Raw genomic sequence first — 23,793 nt, forward strand, 5'->3', positions numbered from 1 at the left:
TAACACATTAAGTTCATTGCTTCGATAAAAGGCGTTTTATAATAGTAAATTTGAATAATTGAACTGAATAAAATCTCATTAAAAACAATTTTATAATTCTTGATTTTGACTATTTATGGTTTGCTGAAATATTTGTTGGAATATCCGGATTAATGAAATATATAAAAAATCCGGGGTGAGGTTCGGGAAGATCTAGCAGACCAGATTCCTCGGGAGATTATGCGAATAACAGACCGTAGTCCAAAAACTAGGACATACACAAGGAAGCGGTGATGCTATCTATTGCAAAGTGAAAATGCAGGACATACAACATACGGGTCTTGCATGCAATGCTGTACAGCTTTGAAGTCATTACAAATTTCTCACTGAGCAGTAGCTTTTCGGACAAACTGTAGAAGTCGTGTAAAACTGTGTGCACGCTAAGACAGCGTAAGACAATTTGAATGTAAATGAGCAACAAATTTAACAATAGATAATTCTTTATTGAAAATAATTTCAATTGTTATACAAATATTATTCGAGACAAAATAATTTTCTATTTTTATAAATTCATTTGAAAATTTTCAACAATATTGTACAATAAGTAACAACAAATTATTCAAAATTGTTATATTTTACACTGGAAGACTATGTTAAAAACAAATAATATCAAAACAGTTCCTATACGAGACGTGGGGAAATGTTTTATGTACACGATATTCCGTATCAAATTTCAAAACTTTCCCGGGGTTAGAAGGCGCTAAGTACTTTTATTTATTTTTAATTAAAAATATATTTTGATTTGATTCTGTAAACAAAAATATTTCATCTTCGGATACCTCTCTTGGAATGATAAGATTTCCCACTAATTTAGATGTAACGTTTGTGACCTATTTTTCGCTCCAAATAAACATTTTACATCTATTCAAATTGGGGCTGCCATTATGTCTAATTTATAAATATAAAATAAGGAAATGCATGGTTAAAGTATTTATCTGCTAGGATAAGTGGGAGAGCCCAGACTGAGAGTCGGAGACGAGGAATTCGTATTGCTTTCATTGCTCGACGGTAGAATGCTCTCCACCGTTGGTAACATCTTTGCCCATAATGTTGCTATCTGCAAGAACATTTAATTACAAGGATCAAAATGTGACCTTTATAATAGCTAAAGATCATGTTTTTTATCTTCATTACAAAGATTAACTGATGAGAGCAGACATACCAAAGACTAACATTGATAGAAACTGAATTAATTTGAATTAAGTAAAAGTGTTCAATCACAAATGTGTGTGTTCACAAATATTTTTTGAGCAGGAACGAATTGAGAAACAAAGTTTTAGAAACTGAAATTACCATAATTGTGTTAATTATTATCCGAGAAATGCGCAACATACACCACTCGATAGATTAACTGCCCAAGTTTCGTCTACCATCTGCATTTGCATGTCTTGTCATCTACTACCTCTAAGGAGGACTGTAAACGAAAAATGGTGACTGCAGTAGAGAAGTCATTTCGTGTTCTGCAGTTCACAAAGTCGTAGTCGCTCGTCATCTACAGCAGTGATTCTCAAAGTGGGGGTCGTGAAAAATATTTGGGGGGGGGTCGTAAAATTGATGCAGATCAATTTTTTCAAATATTTTATAAATTTACTATGGATTCATGTTTAGAAATAATAGAAATAAAAAATATATAAAATAATTTTTACTTAAATAAATTGCACACACAAATAATAAAAATAATTAAATATTTAAATACGAGCCTAACCCCCTCCCTCCAGGATGTTTTTTGACACATACTTATTCTTTGGGGGTCCTTTGAAATTTTTAAGTGTAGAAGGGGGTCACGGTCCAAAAAGTTTGAGAAACACTGATCTACAGGAACCACACAATTGCAGCTGCCGTAGGAAGAGTGACGACAGATATGTTATAGCAAGCATAGGAAGAATCCGAGTATTAGTCAGATATGTATTATGACGCAAGGTGCATGCATCGAGAAATCATAATGGGCAAATGTACATTAAAATCATCCAAGTTTCAATTTACAACATTCTCGGGTAATAATTCACATAATTGCAATAATTTAATATGATCGTATTCTTTCTGAATGATCATGTATTATTTTTATCTTATTCAATGGGCTGCAGTTTTTCTCATTAAGTGTTACATAAAGCTTCAGAGTCACTAGATGCTAGTTTCTTATCTAATTTTAATATGATTAGCAAATGACGTTAGTTTATCACTCTCATCAGTAAATATTTTCAAGTATTATACTTTAATATGTTTAAAAATCTACTTACCTGATTGCAACAACTTGATTCAATTTTCACAAGCGACTGTATAACATGCAAAAGGATGCTCATATATACATGAATCATTTGAGTTTCCATGTGTGTACAGTGTAGAAAAAAATACGTTCGGTTTTCAATTTGCTGAGCTTGCGTAATGGCATCCTGTTTGGAATATTTGATAAAGTGAAACATTAGAAAAATATTAAATTAAAAATACAAATACGCCAATGTGATAAATGTTAGATAATGATAATATTTTTTACACACTTTTTTATATTAATACTTATTAATAAAACTTAATAACGAAGTTCGTCAATAGACAACAGAAAAAATTATTGTAATAATCCCTAAATTACAACAATTGGAATTTTAATAAGAATGTAAATGCTTTTATTTTTCTTTCAACTCCTTGCAGAAGAGTCTAATTAAAGCCATTTTTAAATTTATTAAATAAATTTTAGATTTAGAAAATAGTTTGAAACTTGTAAGGAACTTTAAAGCTTACAAACGAATTTACACCTAATGATATTCATCAAATGTCAGAATTATTTCTATGTTTTGGCAGAAAATTGGTTTTAATAAAATTAATTATTATTATTAATTTATAAAATTTATTAATAAAAATTCTATAAATTTACAGGTGGAGGAGCTTGTACAGATCCGTGTCTTCTGATAACCCGATTCATTGCTTTTTGATGATCCGGTATGACACTGTTTTCATTTCTGTCACACATATCCTATAATTCAATTTTAATCATCATTAAACAAATACGTAAAACCTGTAAAAGGCTCCAAAATCATACCCTGTATGCGCAAAGAAGATCCAAAAAGAGATTCAGTTCTTCTACTAATGTTTCTTCTTCCTGTTGAGACTAAAATAAAAACTTTTAAAATCAACAATGCTCCTACAATATCTATTTTTTGGTTGATTTTATTTATAAGCTAAAAATAAATAAATATGTATATTTGTATTGTTAATCAAAGAGAATTCTTTGATAAATTTAGACATTTTGAAATTTAAATTTTAATACAATTTATTGCTGGATTCAATAGTCTTAGCATCATAAAAATAGCCACAAGACGAATAGTTATGACAGATTGATTGAATCAATAGTCTACTCACTCATAAAGGGCACATGCCATTTTTACAAATAGTAATTTTTCATATTTTAGAAAGTAAAAGACTAGAAAATTTAAAAACAGAATATATCAAATACAGAAAATCGAATTCTGCCCAATTAGACATTAATAGCACTTTCAAATGCTTTCACTTTTATGAGAAAGAATTGCCAAACATCTGCAGAATTTTTGAACAAAGTTCAATTCCAAGGTCTCATGTCAACTCACCATTAAATAATTTAGTCATCATCCATCTATCTTTAATTTTTTTAATTAATTTACTCCACATTATTTTAAATAACAATACTTTCATGTAGTCTTAGCATTGATTATTCTTTATTAAATTTTCAAATGATTATTTATAGTTATTTAATCATTTAAAAAGTTATTATAAACTGCAGCATATATGAAGGTCACAAACGGATTGGACTGCCAAAGGCAATCAAAGGTAAATCTAACTTTGATTGCCTTTGCAGTCCAATCCATTTCATGCTATTTTATCACTAAGTAATAATACAAAAACGTATACTTAGAGCATTATGAAAGAATGCAAAAATTCCAGGGATTGGATCACTAAAAACTGGTTGAACAAGTTACAGTAGAGAGTCGTTAATCGGAATCAATTGGGGACTGGGGTTGTTCAGATTAGTGATTTGTTCCGATTACCGATTACGTACGAAAAAATACATTAACCTGTCCGATGTTCAAATTTTTTTCTGTTGCGTGTCGCTTCGTGTTGAATTTTCGTCGATTTTAAGCCTAACGAAAATGTTTATAATAATCATCGAGGCTATCGTATTGTTAAAAATTATTTCTTCATTTTGTACAAACAAAATAAATATATTGAAAAATATAAAAACATGAAAATTATACTTTAGAAGTAAATCTAGTATCAAAAACGTTCGATTCAGCACAACACAGTCTGACTGAAAATCGTTCCGATTACCGGCGATTCCTATTACCAAGGTTCCGATTAACGACTCTCTACTGTACTGTTTTACAGAATAACTGCAAAACAAATTTGACCTTGTCACTAATCTCAAAAATAAGTTCTGCTCATTTCCCAAGTTACTTCCGCCCAGCAGATTGCTATTGGTTAGTCAAAAGATTCTTGTTGCACAGTTGCATTACCAAGAGCAACAGTAAACAAGATGCAGCAGCCAAAAATGAGTAAGCAAAAGCATAGAATAGAGCATGGATTAGAGTGTAGAGGAAATTATGTATTAGTAGATTTGGTGAATACAACCTACAATATTTTAATATAAGTACTTTGTTTAACATGATGATTAATCATTTCTCATTATAAAGTAAGATTTATTTAACTCTGACAATGTAAAACCGAGGCTTTTTAATTAAAATCAATTCTTGAAACTTACAGTTGTTATACAACATTACAAGATATGAACTTTCCTTAAAAATAATAGGATACGCTTTCTTTAAACAGTCTAAATAAAGGTTTCCTCAGTAATCTACGGAATAAATTTTAAGTCGAAAATTGACTGATTAACTTATTTGACAGTTTATGTCAAAGATTTACACTCTGGCAACATGTTGAAGGTAATTCTGTAGTTTAGTGTATTTAACCTTGAGATTAAAACTTGTGTAACTGGCCCTAAAGTAGAATGGTTTCCTTAAATATTTATTATATAATCTAGATTTTTGGACTATATTTTACTTGTACAATTTATTACATAAACATACTTTTGCTATATTTGTATATTTTATAATTAAAATTAATCAATTCTTTTAAACTGAAGTCATACCTGCTCCACATAAGCTTTAGAAACAGTTGAAAATAATGGTGAAAGAATAGACACACCACTTTTTATAGTTTCCCATGTATCGACACCACCTGATCCCCAGTCTGATCCAGGACTTGGACAGTTGGAAAGGGAACTATAAAAAAAGATTTTTAGAGTATATTTTCATCAATATTTTTTAACTATAATAAATAAATAAATTTTGTTACCTGAGTTCCTTTCCAAAAACTAGCATATCCGTTGCAGCTTCTTCCGACCGTTCTACCATTCTTTCCATGATGTCTCGAAGCTGTCTCACACTGAAATAAACATGTTTCATTTGCTCTCTTACTAGTGGACTCTGTGTCGTCGTATCTAATGGTACAAGTTCCTAAATAACAACAACACACTTAAAAATACTAAAACTAATTTAATTTTTATTTTGAATAACTAGACTTACCTTACAATTGTTTGCTGTGTCACTAATTAAAAATTCATCTGGTTGTCCTCTGAATTGTTCCCTTAATTTATGCTGTACATCCTAAATAAAATTATATATATAGTTGTTATTCATAATACTTTCAGTTTTAACACTTCAAATTTTAGAATAAATTTAACTTTTGTAATTAATCTTTACCAACAAAACTCATTGCACCTAATCTTTTGCTATTAAGTTTATAATTATAAAATTCTAATAGATTTTAGTTAATATACAGATGCACAAGCATTACGTGATAACATTGATAACGAACTGAATGAAGTTCCTATTAGAAAATGAGAGATTAATTTTTGTTATAAATGTCGCATTTTTAAGGTGGAACATCAGCAAAACCTCTTCTATGTGGCTTGTGTTCATTGTAGAAATTTGATTAAACTTTGTCGATTTACATACGAGACAAGGAAATTAAAAATGTAAAACTCGGGGTCAAAGATTTCCTTTTCAAGGTTGCTACCCAAGTGCAAGCAATTTTTTAAATTCTTTCTTATGCCAGCGGTGACATCACTGTAATGGCAACAGCAAACGATCATCATAGATAAAGATGTTAGTGCTTTCACTCAATTCTTAGTTTGCATTTGGACAAAAAACAAACTGTGCCTAGTTTAAAAACATACTCATTCTGAGAGGAGAGAGAGCCACTGGTGAACCATTAAAACATTAACCATTTTTAAAAATTATAGAATTAATTATACATCAACTCACAAAATATGATACATAGTATCTATTGCATGTTTCGTTTTAAAAAATATCTATGGCTTTACTTACTTTTCAGAAATGATCAGATTTGTTTTAAATGAAATTTTATCAAGTTTTAGAATATAAAAACATAAAAATTACTTTTACCATCATCTCAAGCGTTTTCTAGACTAATTTCTTACTTGTTATTTTACTGGTATTTTGACCATCAGTATTAATTGTTAAAAAAAAAGTTAAATACCACTAGTATCAGAATATGTTTTGAAAGTAAATTATCATTGTATTGTTTTAAAAGGTTTGAATACAAATTCAAACTTTGATAAAATCATCATGCATCTGCAATAGCATTTCTATTGCAGAAAAATATTAAATAGAATGATACTGTAAAAATTAATATCATCAAAATTCACATTCCATACCGTATTTTATGGACTATAAGACGCACTTTTTTCTTCGAAAAATTGCTTCCAAAATTCAGGTGCATCTTATAGTCCGTAGCGTCTTATAGGTAATTTTTTTAAAAAAAATTGCTTAAAAATTAAGGTGCGTCTTATAGTCCATAAAATATGGTAATAACTAATTGCATTTAACAATTAATGTAATAGAAAATTTATCAGAAAAGGATTGAATATAATAATGATCAAAGGTCAACTATACAGAAAAGAACCTTCCATGATTTTAATATCAGTAAAACTATAAAATTAATGATTATAATAAAACTTAACTCATATATTTTTAAATTTTTTAATATAATTCCTATATTTTAAACTGATGAGTGGCTGTGGATGTATGTGTATATTATACCAGTTTAAACTATCAGATAATAGTAAGCAACTCGTTATGTACTGGTAAATAATAGAGTTATTCATTCAAATATGTGATTTGAGAAGACTCAATTTTCTTATAATTAATTGCAAACTGAAAACATCAATTAATAAACTTACCGATCCTACAAATGTAAGAAAGAAATATAATATTTTATCTTCAGAAATTATTGGATGACGAGCTAACAGTAAAAGAAATCTTCTTAATGCTTTTCTTCTGTCTTCGAGAAACTGCGAGTCTGCTATACAACATAGAAACTAATTAACATTCTGTAACTTTTCCTCACATTTTATTGTAAATCAGTAACAAAACAATTACCTCCCATCACTTTTTTTGGTGGTAACTGAGGGATTAGTCTGTAGGGAAATCTTTGTAATAATAATTCGTGAAGTGCAACAAAATCATTATACCTCCTTTGAACAACTGATTTATATCTCTGAAATAAAATTCAAACATGATTGATTGTTAATTAACATTCAACAGTAAGATAAATTACATGCTACTTATTGTTTAAGCGCACATTTTTCAATTTGACATATTTCTCCTATTCTAAATTTAAACATTAATACAGTCTAAATTTCATAACTAAAAATTTTGTAAGTCGACGAGAATTTCAAATTATATTTCTCATTATAAATTTACAATATATAACAATATATACCGTACGATTAAATTTAATGCCATCAATGTAAATAATGTCTCATATATAAATTTTTTAAATTGTTCAACGAGAAAAATATGTTTGGAAAAATCGAAAACAGATAACCGAAAAGCTATCTTTTTCAATAATTCTCCTTAATAAAAATGCTACAATTTTTATTTTAAAAACATTAAATATATACTAAAAATCGAAATATAAAAATAAAAGTTTTATTTGAATAGATGTAATTCTTTTATTCAATACTTCAGAAGACGTTTGATACATGTCACCATCAATACAATGTCCCGTTTTTTAAATTTTTGTTATTTTTATTACTAGCGCAGGACGAACACCAGTCTGTACGCATCTGTAGATCATTACTATTCAAGCGAATCGTGCTTGTACGGGTTAACTTTTTATGTCGGAACGTATCATTTTTTAAATCAATTACTTTCACTAAAAAGTCAATTGACCAGAAATTTCAGGAAGTGAAACTTTCTGTAATAAAAGTTATTTTCTTTTTTTTTTGCAATGAAACATTTAAAAAAATTTATGTAAAATACAAAGAATATCTTAATTTATCTAATGTAAATATTAGCTCTAATATCTTAAAGTATAGAAAGAGGTAATGATCAGTATACGGTAATCAATTTTATAAAATGGTATTTTATACTTTTATATCTATGTACTTTTGGATATTATTTAGAACTCACTACACCATGTTTTTTTAGGAAACTTGAATTAGCTTTTTTCTTTATTTTTTAGCAACATTAACACTTACCGTGCTAGTCCAGTTGACCTAGTTCCTTACCCATGTGCTGACTGATTTAAGCAATTTTACAGTATTTTCTACTGAAAATAAAAAAATGACTGACTAAAGGTAAATAAAAAGTAAAAACAGTTTCTGATATTGGAAACCTTTATCTGTACAATACTCAATTTTGATGTGTTGGGCTTTACTATTATGTATTATGCTTTAATGTTATTTGGACTTAATATTTTAGAGATAAAAATACAATGAAAAAAATTAAAAACCGCAACATAGCTATAAAATTCATATTTTTATGTATGAAATATATAGTACGTCGATGAATTTATTCATAATAATGATGTACTGTATCAATATTATTAATATACTTTTTTCTGACTGTAGCTGTTTTTCGTAATTGAGTCGGTTCAGCAAATGTACTGTACATAAGATGGCATTAGCACTATCAGAAATATAGGAATTTGACTTTTGTATTGATATCTAAAAAGTATATAAATTATGTAATATCATATAAACTATACAGGTTTAAAATAATAATGAAGTTACGTGGCTTATTTGTATTTTTTTGATCTCAGTTAGGCCTAAATCATAATCGTGACATTTTTGTCAAATAAATCAATGTAATTTTCGGCACTATATTTGTTGATTTTTTTTATTAATGAATTCGAACAATTATTAGTTAGTACGTTAATGCGCCATATCTAAACTTAACTTATATATACACACATATATATAAAACGACTTGACATTTCGATATTCGCGTGCAAAATATGGTGACAAAACTCCGAATGGCGATTAGACAAAATCACTTATTTTTCAAATTTCTAAATAAATAGTGCCCACTATTTATTAACAGACATACCAAAATACACAAAGAAATCTCATTTTCATTGTTGAAAATGTATTATTACATTTTGAAGCTATAATTGCAGGATATATTGAGAAACGTAATATTACATTTTTCGTTTTTTGCGAAGGAATGCGGAAAACGTAATATTACGTTGCTAGTTCAGTAAGTGTTAAATTCCAATATGTACAATTGTAAAGTTACTAGAAAATATGATGTGATAAGTACTAAATAATAGCAAAAAATATGTCGATATAAAAGAATAAAATACAAAGACAAAGGACAAGAAGCTATAATAATAATATGGCTTCAAGCCTTTACATTACAACAGTTTTCCAAAAAGAATGCCACCATTTTAAAATATTGTAATTATGTTAATTATTATCTGAGAATATTGTAACATATATTAAAACACAGGAAAATCTTTGAAGTTTCACATTTGCCCATTATGCTTTATCGGTGCATGCACCTTGCATCACATGACACACATCTGACTGATACTTAAATTCTTTCTATGCAGGCGACGGTATATCCTTCGTCACTCCTCTCGCGGTAGACACAATTCTGTAGCTCCTGCATATTACTCATGTTACACAATGACAAACAATTCTGATTTTGTGAACTGCAGAACACAAAACAACTTCTCTATTACAAAGTCCCATTTTTTTTTTGTGACACTTGCCTGAGATAATAGATAACAAAAATATTTTAATGCAAATGGAAGATAAAACTTGGATGGTTACTCTATCAATTGATGTACATTGCATACTTCTTGGATAATAATTAACATAATTATAGTAATTTAAAATTGTAGAATTCATTTTGGAAAATCCTGTATTTGCTACGTTCTATCCATACATATTAAATAAATTATGTTTTATTTATAGAGTGATTATTTTTATGACTCACTAAAGGTGTTCACTAGTAGTTTATAATAAAATTATCACCATGATATTTATCTAAATAAAAGTGACTAACCTGACTAGATACTTCATATTCCACATGTTTCAAGAATAAACCTTTCTTTTCTGGAAGAACGGTTACTTTAATAGTATCCAAAGCACAAATTTCTATATAGTTTAAACCTAATCTAGTGGGATTTTTCTCTCGCCTTAACTGTATGCTGAGTACTCTTAAATCGGTAAGATCTCCGAGCGATGGCTTCGGTAATTCTAATTAAATATTTCGAAGTTAAATACCAAAGTATTAAATACAGAATTTTAGTGAAAGAGAAAAGATATAAACAACGTACCTTCTCCAGAAAAATTCTGTAAGAGTTTTTCACTTACGGTCTTTCCTTGCTGAGCAAATGCGGTTAAAGCTAATGCTTTGTACAATCCCATACGAGTCAAATAACCTTGCTTTAAATCTACAAGTTCCCATATCTGAAACACAAAGAAAATAGAAAATTTTCTTTTCATTTTAATAGAAAATTAACAAAGAAATATTATACAATAAATAATTGGACTCGCAAACTTAACCAAAGAATTTTACGATCTTTATATTTTAGATATCATCATCAAACTTTTTATTCTGAGAATGCAATAATACTAAGTTATCATCATTTATACATTAAAATAATTTTACGGTCTATATATTTTTATTCACACATTACAAGAACTATAATACAAACTCTTCGTATCCAGTTCAAGTACTGGATCCAATTATTTTACATAATACAATTAAACCTCGATTTAGCCCCACCATTTCTCTTTCTAAACACGGCACTAAATTGAGCAGGATTGCTAAACCGACACTCTTCAAACGATAAGAATCATACGCAGTTGTGAATTTTACACATATTTGAATCCAAGAGTTTGAAAGTCATGTGAACTGATGATAGCAAGGTTTTCTTGAAATGCAAAATCATGCATTTAATAATTTACTAAAGGATTCTCTCTAATTTTTATGGAGAGAATCCATTTGCATGTATTCAATGGTATTTTGAAGGAGCTGATGTATTAAGGTTTGATTGATACATTTCTCGTCAAGTGTCTTTGCTTTTACTTAAACTTGATGCTAGATCTAAAACTCAAGTTTGAGTCTAAAGTATATTTTAACCCTGTTAAATAGAAATCTTTAGTTGTCAATCTCGAAACACTATTATTAAAGAAAACGTACAGAAACAAACCATAATTAGTGAGGATAAAATACAACTATCAGATTTATTCTGGATGTAATTTGCTTAGTTTTATCATCACATCTACAATACTGACGATACAGCTTTACACAACAGAATTTTTAAGTCAATTTGAGTCTTTGCAGTGTGGAAAGTCTACAATAACCCAAACTGTAAAAAGAAACTGCATGCCAATTCAGAAAATAAATCAATTTTTCACAAATCCTGAACAGTGGCATTTGTAAAATATGAATATGCAAATTATGTTTGTTTACTTATTTTATAAAGATTTAAAAGAAAAAGCAGATGGAAATAGTAAAAAGAATTTCAAGTGAAATATTAAGCATATTTACAGTAAACTTTTTAAATATTTAGTTGATTTATTTTGGTTTAAGATATTTTGTTTCATATAACAGCATTTCATTTTGCACGTTTAAAATGTCAGCAAAATGTATTTCCACAAACAACAATTATTTCATAATTATAATTAAAAGAGGGGAAAGCAAAACAAGATACGAATTTTAATCAGTTAATTGTATTTGCTAAATGTATGAAATCTGGATACATAGGCCTAAATATAAACTTACTAACAGACAAAAATATTTTATTTGGACTTCCTTAATAAAAATACACACATTTTTCATTGTTCAAATAAAAAAGTTCAATGAATGGGAACCGACAGGTAGTATTTAAACAAAGACTCGGACTCAAGTCTCAAAACATAGAGTTTTGCCAAATCCTATCTGTATATGCCTAATCACTTCAGAACATCTTAACTTTGTTTATCTTTTCACAGAGAATGTACAATGGATAGCACTCATTAGCATAAAAAATCATTCGAAACACTCTTTTACGATGGGTCAATTTCCATAAGTTATGACACAACACTCAAACAATACATTGGATGCCATATGGATCAGACAGAACATCCCAAAGAACCAGTTTGTTTGTTAGATCTGACACAAGCAGAATGATTTTACAAATGCATGCAATTGTCTAATGCAATCATAATGTCAAGGTGAGGAAATCTGATAGACTTCTAGTCAAACAATGTTAATTTTAGGAACTCGGTGATTAAAATACACTAACATTTTAAAATATTCTAGCTACAAAACATTATTTAAATTACAAACAATAGTAAATCGAATTCTGAAGTCTGCAAACATTAGATATATAATCAATGCAATATATAGACATTATCGGCAAACAACGGCCTTATCATTACATAATCAATAATGATTAAAAAAATCAGAGTAAATGTCAAATAGCAAAGATTAAAGAAATAGCGTACTTCAATCACATAATAGAAAAGCAAATATTGTATTATCCATTACTGTAATATCAAGGTATTTACAAATTTAATTGTTTAGTTTTAATCAAATAATATATATTTTGATTAAAATTTCAAAGTAAGTTTATACGATGTCAAGTTCCGAACCAAAATTTTTTATTGCAGTAACTTTGATAAAACGAAAAACTTAACTTAATGTCATTATGAACTGTTCGATCCTTCTCCATACATTAAAAAATTATCGTACCGTTTCATGTTATTGTTATACGCAGTACCGGCTCAACGGTAACTTGTAACCGAGGCAAAACCAAATTTTGCCATCTCTGCTTCCCAAACAGTTGCCAAGTGTATACTACAAATGCTAACACTCTTTATTTATAAACTATTTTCATCTACATTTACAGGACTTTACTGTATTCTGTTTATTATTTTTGGCTACTTGTTTTGTTGCCCAAGGCACTTGCTTTGTCTGTCGAACCAGCCCCATACAAAAATTTTAAAGCTTTTTACACAATTTAATAGTAAGATAAGTCTAAGATATATTTCTCTCTGCAAAAAACATATATGTTCAACTTATCAAAATCATTATTGTTTATGTTTAGAGATAATTTATAAAGGAAACTATTTAAAAACAAAATTTAACAAGATCTTTTATCTCAAGTTTACATCCCCACACACTAGGAAATACCTAAAATGATGGTGTGTTATACCTTTGCAGTGCTCGGGCAAATTTGAATTAGGAGGCCCTACATAAGCGTCGACTTCATATGTTTTTCTCCAGCGGAAGAGTTTTTCAAAGAATTCCCCGACATCCTCGTTCGTTTAACATGAACTCCGGAGAGTTAATTAATTAAGTTTTGCGCCACACCAGTTTAGCAATCTAGGGATATGGCCCAAATTTAAATTTCGACATTCTCACTACAGTAGTGAGTTTATAAAAGTCTGATTCGGGGCCCCGGGTAATCACCATTAGGATAACGTGCTGCCGACCTTGAGAGGTGCTTTACATCTGACGATATTTACACAGAAAAACAGAATACAACACTGAATTACATGCAATCTGTTAGTTTGTGTAATTGTATGTAGGTTAAAAGACACACAAGCTTATGACAATTTTAGGGTAAAATTGCAGTTATGACTGAGGGGCTGGACCCCCAAATTTTAGACTCCCCCCTTGGTTTACACCTGTGATAAGGCCCCAACCCCCCAATTCGGTGCTGCATTTATACCGAAAATTGCGTGTTTAATGCACGTGACCTCGATTTCTACCTGAATTAAAGTTTGTTTTGGTAAGCTTGATTTCACTAACAACTTGATAAACATGTCTTGATCCACATTATTCTCTTGATTCGGGCATAATATATCGTAAACTTCTCTGTAATAGGGAGGAACCGAACCTATTTTATAAGAAATTATCGTCAGATTATTGTTATAAAGATTAGAAATTCACCGCTTTAATTAACATCTTACCGACGTTCAGGTCAGCAGCCATCTTCCGCACGTACGACGAGGAATCTAACTACGCCCCTTAGCGATCGCGTGATCCCTCTGGTGGCAGAAATTAATTTCGGAAATTTAAATTATAATTTTTTTTTTAAACAACTAAAACCTATCTAAAATGAAAACTTGTCAAAACAAAAAATATATATATATATAATATGAAAAAAAATTTGATAACGTACGAATCCGGTTTATGCAGGTTTTATTGTATATTATTTTGTAAGACGGCCGGATGGCCAAGAGGTTAAGGTAGCAGCTTACCGCTGTAGGAACCGGGATCGAATCAGGACGATCGAAAACTCTTAGAAATTTTTCGGGGATGGTGTGTACGGATACGTCGGGACTAGTCCTTCACCACCCAGCCGTTCCATTATGGGCCTGGCGAATTCATAATAGGCTCGCCAAAAAAGGCCCTCTTGGTGTCTACAGGGTGGAGTTTTAAAAGATTACTCTTACCAAACAAGCGTGCTTGCTTTAAGGCGTTTTTCTATTATATTCATGTCTATTATTTTCAGCTCTTGCATTGCTTTTAACGGTTTTTTTCTTTTACTTTTGTGTCGTATTTTTAGGCCTAGCGCTATTGCGCACTAAACCCTCTTCGCCAAATCTTTGTAAGCCAAAGTAAATTTTTATTGCCCAAATAAATGAAATTTTTATATTCAGTAATTTGATTTGGTCATCTTCCAACCAGACACATGTGAAACCTTGTCTAAACGGAGTATAAGCCAAGGTGCATCACCACTTTCTTATTTGTAACTCTTTCCGCCCTGTGGGCACTAAGAGGCCCTCTTTAAGCAAGCCCATTATGAGTTCGGCCAAGCCCACGACTGGGTGGTCGGATAATGAGATGGGTTCCTACATTTCCGCGACAGACCGCCACGAAAAATTCCTGGAGTTGATCTCTCGGATTCTTTAGAAACGGCGTTAGGTCCATTATATAAACTACGTACAGAGGTTTCTGTTCTTTAAATCATGTAGTGTATTAAAATGCTCATTATTTATTTTTATCATAATATTTATAATATAAACTCGTGTGTTATGTCTCGCTTTATTAATTAGGAAATACTTTTAGACATATAAAATAATAATGTAAACATTATAACGATTGCAGTATACTCCTATAATTAAAATACATTTAATAAATTAGCCTAGAATAAATAAAATACAGTCAAACCTTTAAACAACGGACACTGACGAGAACATAGAAAATAAGTTTTTCAGAGGTTAATTTGTGAGAATTTTTATTTTAAAAGTATTGAAAAAATGGCCGCTATCTAGAAGCAGCCATTATGACTGTAATAATTGTGTAATAGTAATAATAATTAATTTTTCTGTATTAAATTAAATTAAATCCATTTTATTTCTTACTGTTTGCAAATTCTCATTGCTCATTTTTATTGTTTTGTTAATTGGTTTTTTATTGTGTTTAGTTTTTCTAACGGGAGTGATTGAGATTTAGAGATGCGAAAAACAATGATTTCTGTTAAGAATACAACAAAACTGAGAAGAAAACCCCCTGCCAACAAGAAGAATACAGCTTCAGTGTCATCTAGAGTTACAGGAACTAGTTCTTGACGATTAATTCCATCGGTCGATACGCACCCTTGCCTTTTCTTGGTCCAGTAGTGTTTCTTCCATTTCATCACCAACCCGCTGTATCTCATCCATTTAATTCTGTAAAGATTTACGAATATATAATATATATTTAAATAATTTATTCTATTTCAAATTGAAATTTGATAAAAATACTTTTTATTGAATTGCTGCAAAAATGGACTATCTTTCTGCAATGCTATAGCCCAATCTGTGTGCAAGATATTAGCTTTGGACACGTAAAACTCGCAAAAGGTATGATTGACGGATGCTTCTATCATTTCGTATTGTAATATTGTCCTTTCGGAGATCCACACGTAACTAGAATTTCTCACGAGATTCATTATTTCTTGGTCCAAGATGTCGCCCGACACGACATTCTGTTCCATGTTATTCTTCCATACGTCTTTATAAATCCAATTGTCTTCCTGAATTAAACAGTTAATTAGTGTTTACATTACATAAAATCCGCCATTTTAATTTATAAAGGACACGAACCATAAAATAACTGTGCGGAAGCGAACCGTATCTCACAGCCAACTTTGCTGAAGAGTACTTAGAGACCATCTCTTTCAGATTATCCACGGGTTTGTCGGTTTTATGAAATGACAAACTGTACGTCAGATTGCCACTGTAAATTGCCACAAAAATTACCATGCTCAATAACCACGTGCCAACGATAATTCTTCCAGTTATCATAATAGGGAGAGTGTCGCTACCTAAAATACAATGATAAGTTGGATAAATTAACTGATAGGCCTATATGGGCTAGCCCGAAACGTATCTAATAAATAAAGTCTATCAGCATAATACTTTATTACAAGTGTGAATTTGGGGTATAAAATCTTAATCAATTATCATTATCAAGAATAAAAAGAAACCTTGAAGAATATGTCTAAGGATATGAAATAACCATCCTAAACTAAACCAAATCTCAAAAAATTTAGTTTAGTTTAGGATGATTTTGGTACAGGGCACAACAACGCGACACATCGATCATGGCCGATCTGCTAAAGGGCGATGATTCCCGGGAGACTTTATATGGAAACTGGTCCTTATTTAGGCGTTACACACATGAAGAATGCCCAGAAAATTTCACGTAGTCAGTCGGATCGGGTGCGAACCGGTATGCAATAGTTTTATTCCACTTTGGCCTCTATTCCATACTAGTGGCCTAATTCTTCAGGCTTCTTGAAGATCTATCGAGGGTAGATTGTACAAAACCAACCGAAAGACTATGAAAGATTTTGAGCCATCTATCGAGCACGAAATTTTGGCTATTATGAGAGCCATTCTTCAGTATGATGCCAAACTTTAGGCATCACACTGAAGTTGAGGGCAAACACATAGAACACATCATAAATACCTGGTAGTTTCAAACGCTACTTTAAATGATATTTGGGAAATATTTGTATACCTCATAGTTCAGTTGTAATAGTTAAATTTGTTAGATAGGTTTTTAGGCCCCCTGTAACAAATACGAATCTTAAAAATTAAACTTATTCACGATTAATTTCTAACCTTGAGTAACCATTATCCGAAAAGTAGCTTCGATTGCCCAATATAATAGATTTAACACCTCCACTTTTGTATTTTGAAGTAAACAAACATCCAGACAAGTTATGAAAAATAGAGTGAGCGAAATTAATATTGCAGTAAGACCCAGAGCCATCCACATCTGAAACGAAAATTGATGATAAAATAAGGAAGACAACATGCAATTTTTTACGTTATATCCCTAAATTAACCTGTTTGCTGTAGGGTTCAAATAAAATCCAAGCTCGGGTCAAGAAATTCGGTGCCCTGTAAATGAAAGTTAAAGTTTCGTCGAAGAGTTTATGAGTGAAATCGACAGCAGCTGCCCTATCGGGACTCCAAGAAAGATCAGCAACAGCCATGTCTGCCCTCTAAAATTATAATTTTTTGGTTTATTTTGATGATTATTTAAATAAACTAATCGATAACTCAATTACCCGAGTTGTTAATTCTCCAATTAATCCTTTCCAATCCGTTTTGCTTCCGTTTATTGGAAGCGCGTACATTTTATCCGGTGGATCGTAAACAATGTAACTGTAACATGTTGAAACTTGTAGAAATATTATTATTACTTTCAATATATTATCAAATTTCCACTTATTCACCTGAAATTATAATGATCTGCCAAGATGTTGACAGCTTCGAACATGCAACCTTTCCATCTCGGATCGTTTCCGGTTGGTTCCTCTCGAACCGGATAACGCTGAAAATACAAGTTATGCCGATATATTTTCATATTTTTTTTTTTAAATTTAAATAAAATAACGCATTGTATTAATCCTGTTATTGTTTCAAAAAGTTTATGACATTAATAAATGTTTTAATGTTAAATAAGGAAACAACAGACATGGCCCGATGGCCGCGCGGTTATGGTGACAGCTTGCCACTGGAGGATCCAGGATCGAATCCGTACGGGAATTTTTGGAGTTAGGGTCCGTTCCTGGACGAACCCATAATGGATTTGCTAAACAGGACTAAGTTAAATAAACGTCGCCCACAAATGCAGAAAATTGCATTTTGGCTGTCTATACATGAACGGATATGTATTACAGTTCCATTGTAGATATCAAGTTTCATTTTCAAGAACATTTACTTCTTTTTTGGGGCCCCTTTTCTTTTCCGTGGCCACTAAAAAACTTTTTTTTCCATACCCATTCGACTAAGCCCATAATGGGGTCAGCCATATTGCGAGGAACGGGGTCCTATATATCTATGACCGAGCGCTTACGAAAAATTCTCAAGATATTTTTCTATCGCACGGGATGCGATCCCGGATTCTCCAGACCTTAAATTATTTTTGCAAAATTAACTCGACTTACCCCGAGAGAAGTTATATTTAAAATTCTATTTCTAAAATTCTTGAAGAGAGGATAATAAATGCTATTGTCGTGGAAAAGGTGTAGTTTTTGATTCCAATATCCAATTTTACAAAAGAAAATGACTCCACCTCCAGTAGAATATAATGAATATAGAGTATAAATCTCTTCGAATCTTCCAGTTTCATTTATCTAGAAGATAAATAAGTTATCACACAAAACTTCGTATTTTATTGACAAGTTATACCTTAATAGTACATAAAGTTAGTTGCAGCTTAGGGCCTCACCTTTTTACGTGTGTCATTGCTTGGTGGAGAGGAAGGGCCTATTATGTGTTATAGATTAGGGCCACAAATCTAAATCTATCTCTGTAGCTGGTAATTAAAGCTGGTCGAGGGCAGATTCATATAAGCTAAACAAACTGCATCTTAGGGCCTCGCGTTATTACTTCATAGCTTAAGGCCTCACATTTTTACGTGTGTCATTATTTGGAGGACAAGAAGGGCCTGCTATATGTTATAGATTAGAGCCACAATAAGTCTAAATCCATTCCTGTAGTTGTTAGTTATGGTCGAGGACAAGTTCACATAATCTAAATGAGATGCAGCTTGGGACCTCCGTTATTACTCTATAACTCAGGGCCTCACATTTTTACGTGTATCATTATTTAATGGACAGGAAGGGCTTGCTATATTTTATAGATTAGGGCCACAATAAGTCTAAATCCATCCCTGTAGATGACAGTTAAAGCAAGACACACTAGTTACAAGTTATAGCTTGATAGTAAATGTAACTAGTTATTATTTCGAGTATAAAATTTAAGTTAGAAAATAATATATTAGAAAATTCTACTTGATTCGGACAAAGAAGCTTATTTTCTTCGTATTCGGCCAATTTCTTCCTTAAAAGGAGCACATTATCGCCCTCTTTTAAGTCCAAAATGGGTTTGCCTGTATTAAACAATGCAGCAAGGATCCATTTTCTTCGAGGGTTGATAACTCGCCTTTTCTATATAAAGTTGAAGATTTAATTAATTAATCATTAACTAATTAAAGAAATAATACAGTTTATAAATTAAAACATCACTTTAAGTTGTCGGGTGATAATTTCCAGGCTTTTTTCAGTTTTCGTTACTAGTAAATAGCCATTAAAATCTCGAATAAGTCTCTTCCTGCTCGGGAAATGGCCATACTGTTGGACTCGATCCGCATTTATTACTGTTGTACTTAATCCAACATCGAATAAAGAAGATACCAGCGAGTCGGTAACTGTAAAATACGCGTATTTTAATCCTTAAACTGTAATTTAAAAAATATATATATATATATATTATTACAAATCAATAATGCAAGCTGCAGCCTCAACATTTTAATTCTTCAGATCAATTTTTTTGAACTTGAAATGAGAAAATGGCCACCTGCTCGTGTTGATTCGGGATTGATAATGCAATATGTCAATATTGTGATTGTGTAGGATAATTATTATCATTAAAATTGTATCCGTGTGAGGGATGATTGCTCCTTTCTTTTGTTATTTGCAACTGGGTCAAGAGCCGCTCCTTACACATCTAAATCAAGTTATTAACAAATAATAAGATTGGGTTAAGGAGCCGCCTGTTAATTACGTGTACTGTTTAAAAGGGCAGAAGGCTCGAACTTGTGGGCTTTTTTGTGGTATCGGTGACATAAAACAGTCGTGTGAATAAACTGTTAAAGTTCTGGAAACATCTCTTTAATGTCGGGGGTCACACGAACTATTGTACACGTAATTGAAGGACGATTTGCTGAAAGTACGTTGGGACAGGGAGGGAGGGTTACACGAACTATTGTATTAATTGGAGGGAGTTTTTCGAAATTACATTGTACACAACAGGGAGAAAGAGAGTCAAAACCGAATTAAAAACTGTACAAGTAATTAATGGACATCCTTTAGTATCTGTACAAAGTTTCTAAATAGCAACAATTTCCTATCAATGCCTCGCTCTGTTGTATAGAACAGAGAGAAATTATGGCGATAGGTCAATAAATAACCCCCCCCCCAAGATTTTTACATTTTTTGAACTCGGGGACCTTGAAACGTCGAGAAATGCAAAAAATCGGGATTTTTTGCTGTATGTATGGACGTTAGTGTGGGGGGGGCACGATTCCGTTCACCCTGTTTAAAGCTTAATAATTCTCGCGCCTTTTGTCGAAAATTTCTGAAATTTTGCAGGGAGGTTTGTTTATTTGTGAGATTGATTCTATTAATTTTTGGTGGTTAAAGGTCGAGAGGGTGGAGAGATAAAGGGGGTCGTGTGTCGTATCTCGAGTAAGGTCGGATTTAATGACGATTTTACTCGTTACTAGCATATAGAATTTTTTTATAAAACCCATCCCTACTCTCAAAATCAAGCTTATTTAATTTCTATCGAGTCATTATCACGTGGAATAATTGAAAAAAATGGCCGTTTTATTGTCTTAAAAAGTATCGTTTCCTTCATTTCTTATTCGATTTTCGTTTCCAAGAAGTTTCGTGACTAGTTTCCGTGACGTTTTGTCAGTTTAAACAGGGATAATTCACGTATTTTTTAGGTTAAAGTGGCAAGGAATGTACACGGAATACGTAATAACAGCACAAACAATACAACTAAATAACAATTATAATATAAACTTAATTAATTAATTACCAAAATAGATTAAATTAAACCCATAAATACCGTTTTCCAGGCCATTTATAATCATAATGTTCTTCCATCCGTTTTTAAGTACGACAGAAATTATTGCTTCTCGAAAATTTATTGTTTCTATATTTAAATATATAATTAAAATTGAATTTTAAAGTGTTAAATACATTAAAAAAATTAAATTAAATTAAATTAATTACCTTCCTCCATTGTAGAATTCAGTTGAAGGTAAGAAGTGATTATGAGTATCCACAATGGGTGCTTCATAATACTTTGCATTCATAATACTTTGTGTTAAGGACGAGCATTGTTTCACTCAGTAAAAGGGGATGTCAAGTGTGCAGTGACAAGATATCGATGTCATCCGTTCTGTAGGAGGAGTGTAGATGTAACACACGCTCCCAAAATCGATGAGAATAATTATAAAAGTGGTTTAAACACCATATAAGTCGGCATTATTGGTGCAGGAATGGATTTACTTACGTGGGGCCCCCACGTAGAGAAGTGGAGGTCCTACAGAAACTAACACCCGTGCAAACTCTATTCTAAATTCGTAAATGTAGCCAGGGACGTCGAGAGATCGTACGGGGCCTTTTATCCATTTGTTTTTGGTTTTTTTTTTGTGTGTGTTTATATACACATGGGTGATGCCTCCGGGAGGACTTTCTATGGATAACTGGCCCTTTTTTTAGGTGTTACTTACGTGAGGAAAACTCCACGTGGACGGCGAGGTGCGAACCCGCGACCAAATATTAGTGTTTGGTGGTTTCATCCACTACTTGGCCACTGGTGAATCCTTTTCTTCATTTTAATTTTCTGTTATTAAAATAACAGTAATTTTTAAGAGGGCAGGAACTACTACCCGGGCCCTAAGTTTTGTCCAGGCCCGGGAAAAAGTTCCCTTCTCCAGACGACAGCCCTGAATGTATTTCATTTCTTGAATCAGTCCTTGCTTTATTTTTTCTTTTGTGTAGGCCCTGGACACGTGCCAAGAATGCCCACTCGTAAATCCCGTCCAGGCTACTTACTTTTCCAAGGCCCCATTAATATACTACAAAACACAGCATTAAGAACACGGCATTAATATACTAGTGATTTTTTATATAAAATTTCCAAATACTAGAGTTATTATCGATTCTCTAGAACGCAAAATAAGCAAACCAAAAAACCCTGTTGCACAGCAGGCTACGTCGTCATCATATAAAAATGACAACACATTAAAAACAGTTGTAGGTTGCACACCGGGCGGTCTAATAAGTTTTGTATCAGAAGCATATGGTGGTTCTGCAAGTGATTGGCAGGTTATAGAAAGGTCTTCACTGTGTAAAATAAGAGACAAAAAACTGTGTAATGGCCAATAGAGGTTTCAACATTCGGTACTTGCTAATTACTAAAGATATTGTAGTGAATACACCATAAACCATCTTTTATGAGAGGAAAAGCACAACCAAATGGCAGTTTGTCATCTCCAGACAGAAAAATATCTAGTAAAAGAATACATATAGGAATGGCTGGTAGAGTACATACAAGATTTTGAGGCAATGCATGCATCCGACAGTAACCAAACTTGGCAGTGAAATTATATTTATATGTTTTATGTTAATGCAATTTTAAACACTATATTGATCTGTAAAATTTTTAAGATGTAGTCAGTGATTTTCCAGATTCAGTAAAGGAAAATGGGCAAAAATTCACTTGTGTGAGCACTGTACAGTACAAGAAGTTTATTGGTGAAGAATTAAGTAATTGGTGTTATTGCGTTAAACAATTGAAACAAGTAAGTAGACTTGTGACCAATATAAAAGGCATTTTAATTATTCTTATTTTACTTACTCCAAATATTGTATTCTCTTGGTTAAAAGATTAAGCTATGTATCCTTATATTGTCTTACAACTTCATAGGAAGTAGTTTTGTTTGTGTCGATTGTTCTTCTAAATTATAGTGATAACCTATTGGTACAGTTAACATTTCAGGTACTGGTATAAATTGGTTATATCAGGCTCAGTACGTGGCCATATTCCACGAGGAAAAAAAGTGCATTAGTTAGACAAAAGTGAAAGGAATCAATGGCAATTTTACTGATCTTTAGATCTGTTTTCATTAACGAAAAATGTGCATTTTGTGAAATCTTATCCTTAAAAATTTCATCCAACTTATCATGTAATAGTCATAAGGACTTGAAATTATAAATGTTTAAATGTAATAATTAATGATAGAAATGTAGATGTATATTATTTTAACTTACCTTTCTGTTAAATCGGCCTTACTACCAGCTAACTTGGTATTGTATTTTTTTAATTCCTCCTTTAATTGTACCGTTGTTAACCTTCCTAAGTAATATTTTCATTCTTCCATTATTTTAAAGTAAGCTATC

General features: G+C 31.5%; 2 protein-coding genes across 3 annotated transcripts; both read right to left on the reverse strand.

Moving 5' to 3' along the window:
• Nucleotides 1–461: 461 nt before the first annotated feature.
• On the reverse strand, nucleotides 462–14,410 carry LOC136986126 (sorting nexin-8-like). 2 transcript variants are annotated; one of them, XM_067283592.1, is made up of 13 exons: nucleotides 14,282–14,410; nucleotides 14,081–14,208; nucleotides 10,654–10,786; nucleotides 10,380–10,573; nucleotides 7,464–7,581; nucleotides 7,265–7,383; nucleotides 5,586–5,666; nucleotides 5,356–5,516; nucleotides 5,150–5,282; nucleotides 3,071–3,139; nucleotides 2,906–3,004; nucleotides 2,277–2,429; nucleotides 462–1,096 (listed from the first exon to the last, which is right to left on the reverse strand). In XM_067283592.1, the coding sequence occupies exons 1-13, from the start codon at nucleotides 14,301–14,303 to the stop codon at nucleotides 971–973; spliced, it is 1,536 nt and encodes a 511-aa protein (XP_067139693.1). In that variant the 5' UTR covers nucleotides 14,304–14,410; the 3' UTR covers nucleotides 462–970. The 2 variants fall into 2 exon arrangements, with proteins under 2 accessions (XP_067139693.1, XP_067139691.1); XM_067283590.1 differs by having other exon boundaries at nucleotides 7,265–7,386.
• Nucleotides 14,411–15,633: 1,223 nt separating this feature from the next.
• Nucleotides 15,634–21,992, reverse strand: LOC136986155 (glutamate receptor ionotropic, delta-2-like). Its single transcript, XM_067283639.1, has 12 exons — nucleotides 21,619–21,992; nucleotides 21,452–21,538; nucleotides 19,843–20,024; nucleotides 19,609–19,764; nucleotides 18,760–18,948; nucleotides 18,046–18,143; nucleotides 17,878–17,974; nucleotides 17,653–17,811; nucleotides 17,426–17,582; nucleotides 16,403–16,623; nucleotides 16,061–16,332; nucleotides 15,634–15,985 (listed from the first exon to the last, which is right to left on the reverse strand). The coding sequence occupies exons 1-12, from the start codon at nucleotides 21,695–21,697 to the stop codon at nucleotides 15,706–15,708; spliced, it is 1,977 nt and encodes a 658-aa protein (XP_067139740.1). The 5' UTR covers nucleotides 21,698–21,992; the 3' UTR covers nucleotides 15,634–15,705.
• Nucleotides 21,993–23,793: the final 1,801 nt, after the last annotated feature.

Source organism: Centruroides vittatus, unplaced genomic scaffold (assembly GCF_030686945.1).
Source record: "Centruroides vittatus isolate TY-2023 unplaced genomic scaffold, ASM3068694v2 scaffold_1014, whole genome shotgun sequence".
Classification (NCBI taxonomy): domain Eukaryota; kingdom Metazoa; phylum Arthropoda; class Arachnida; order Scorpiones; family Buthidae; genus Centruroides; species Centruroides vittatus.

What these genes read in the sequence shown, in the direction of transcription:
- LOC136986126 (XM_067283590.1), bottom strand. Translation starts at nt 14,303, where the DNA reads ATGGCTGCTGACCTGAACGTCG. An exon ending in ATCTTCTTTGCGCATACAGG is followed by an intron (nt 3,005 to 3,070) that starts GTATGATTTTGG and finishes ATTGAATTATAG; the next exon opens with GATATGTGTGACAGAAATGA. An exon ending in AATCAAGTTGTTGCAATCAG is followed by an intron (nt 1,097 to 2,276) that starts GTAAGTAGATTT and finishes ATGTTCTTGCAG; the next exon opens with ATAGCAACATTATGGGCAAA.
- LOC136986155 (XM_067283639.1), bottom strand. Translation starts at nt 21,697, where the DNA reads ATGCAAAGTATTATGAAGCACCCATTGTGGATACTCATAATCACTTCT. An exon ending in TTATCACCCGACAACTTAAA is followed by an intron (nt 19,765 to 19,842) that starts GTGATGTTTTAA and finishes AACTTTATATAG; the next exon opens with AAAAGGCGAGTTATCAACCC. An exon ending in TTGGAGAATTAACAACTCGG is followed by an intron (nt 17,812 to 17,877) that starts GTAATTGAGTTA and finishes TTATAATTTTAG; the next exon opens with AGGGCAGACATGGCTGTTGC.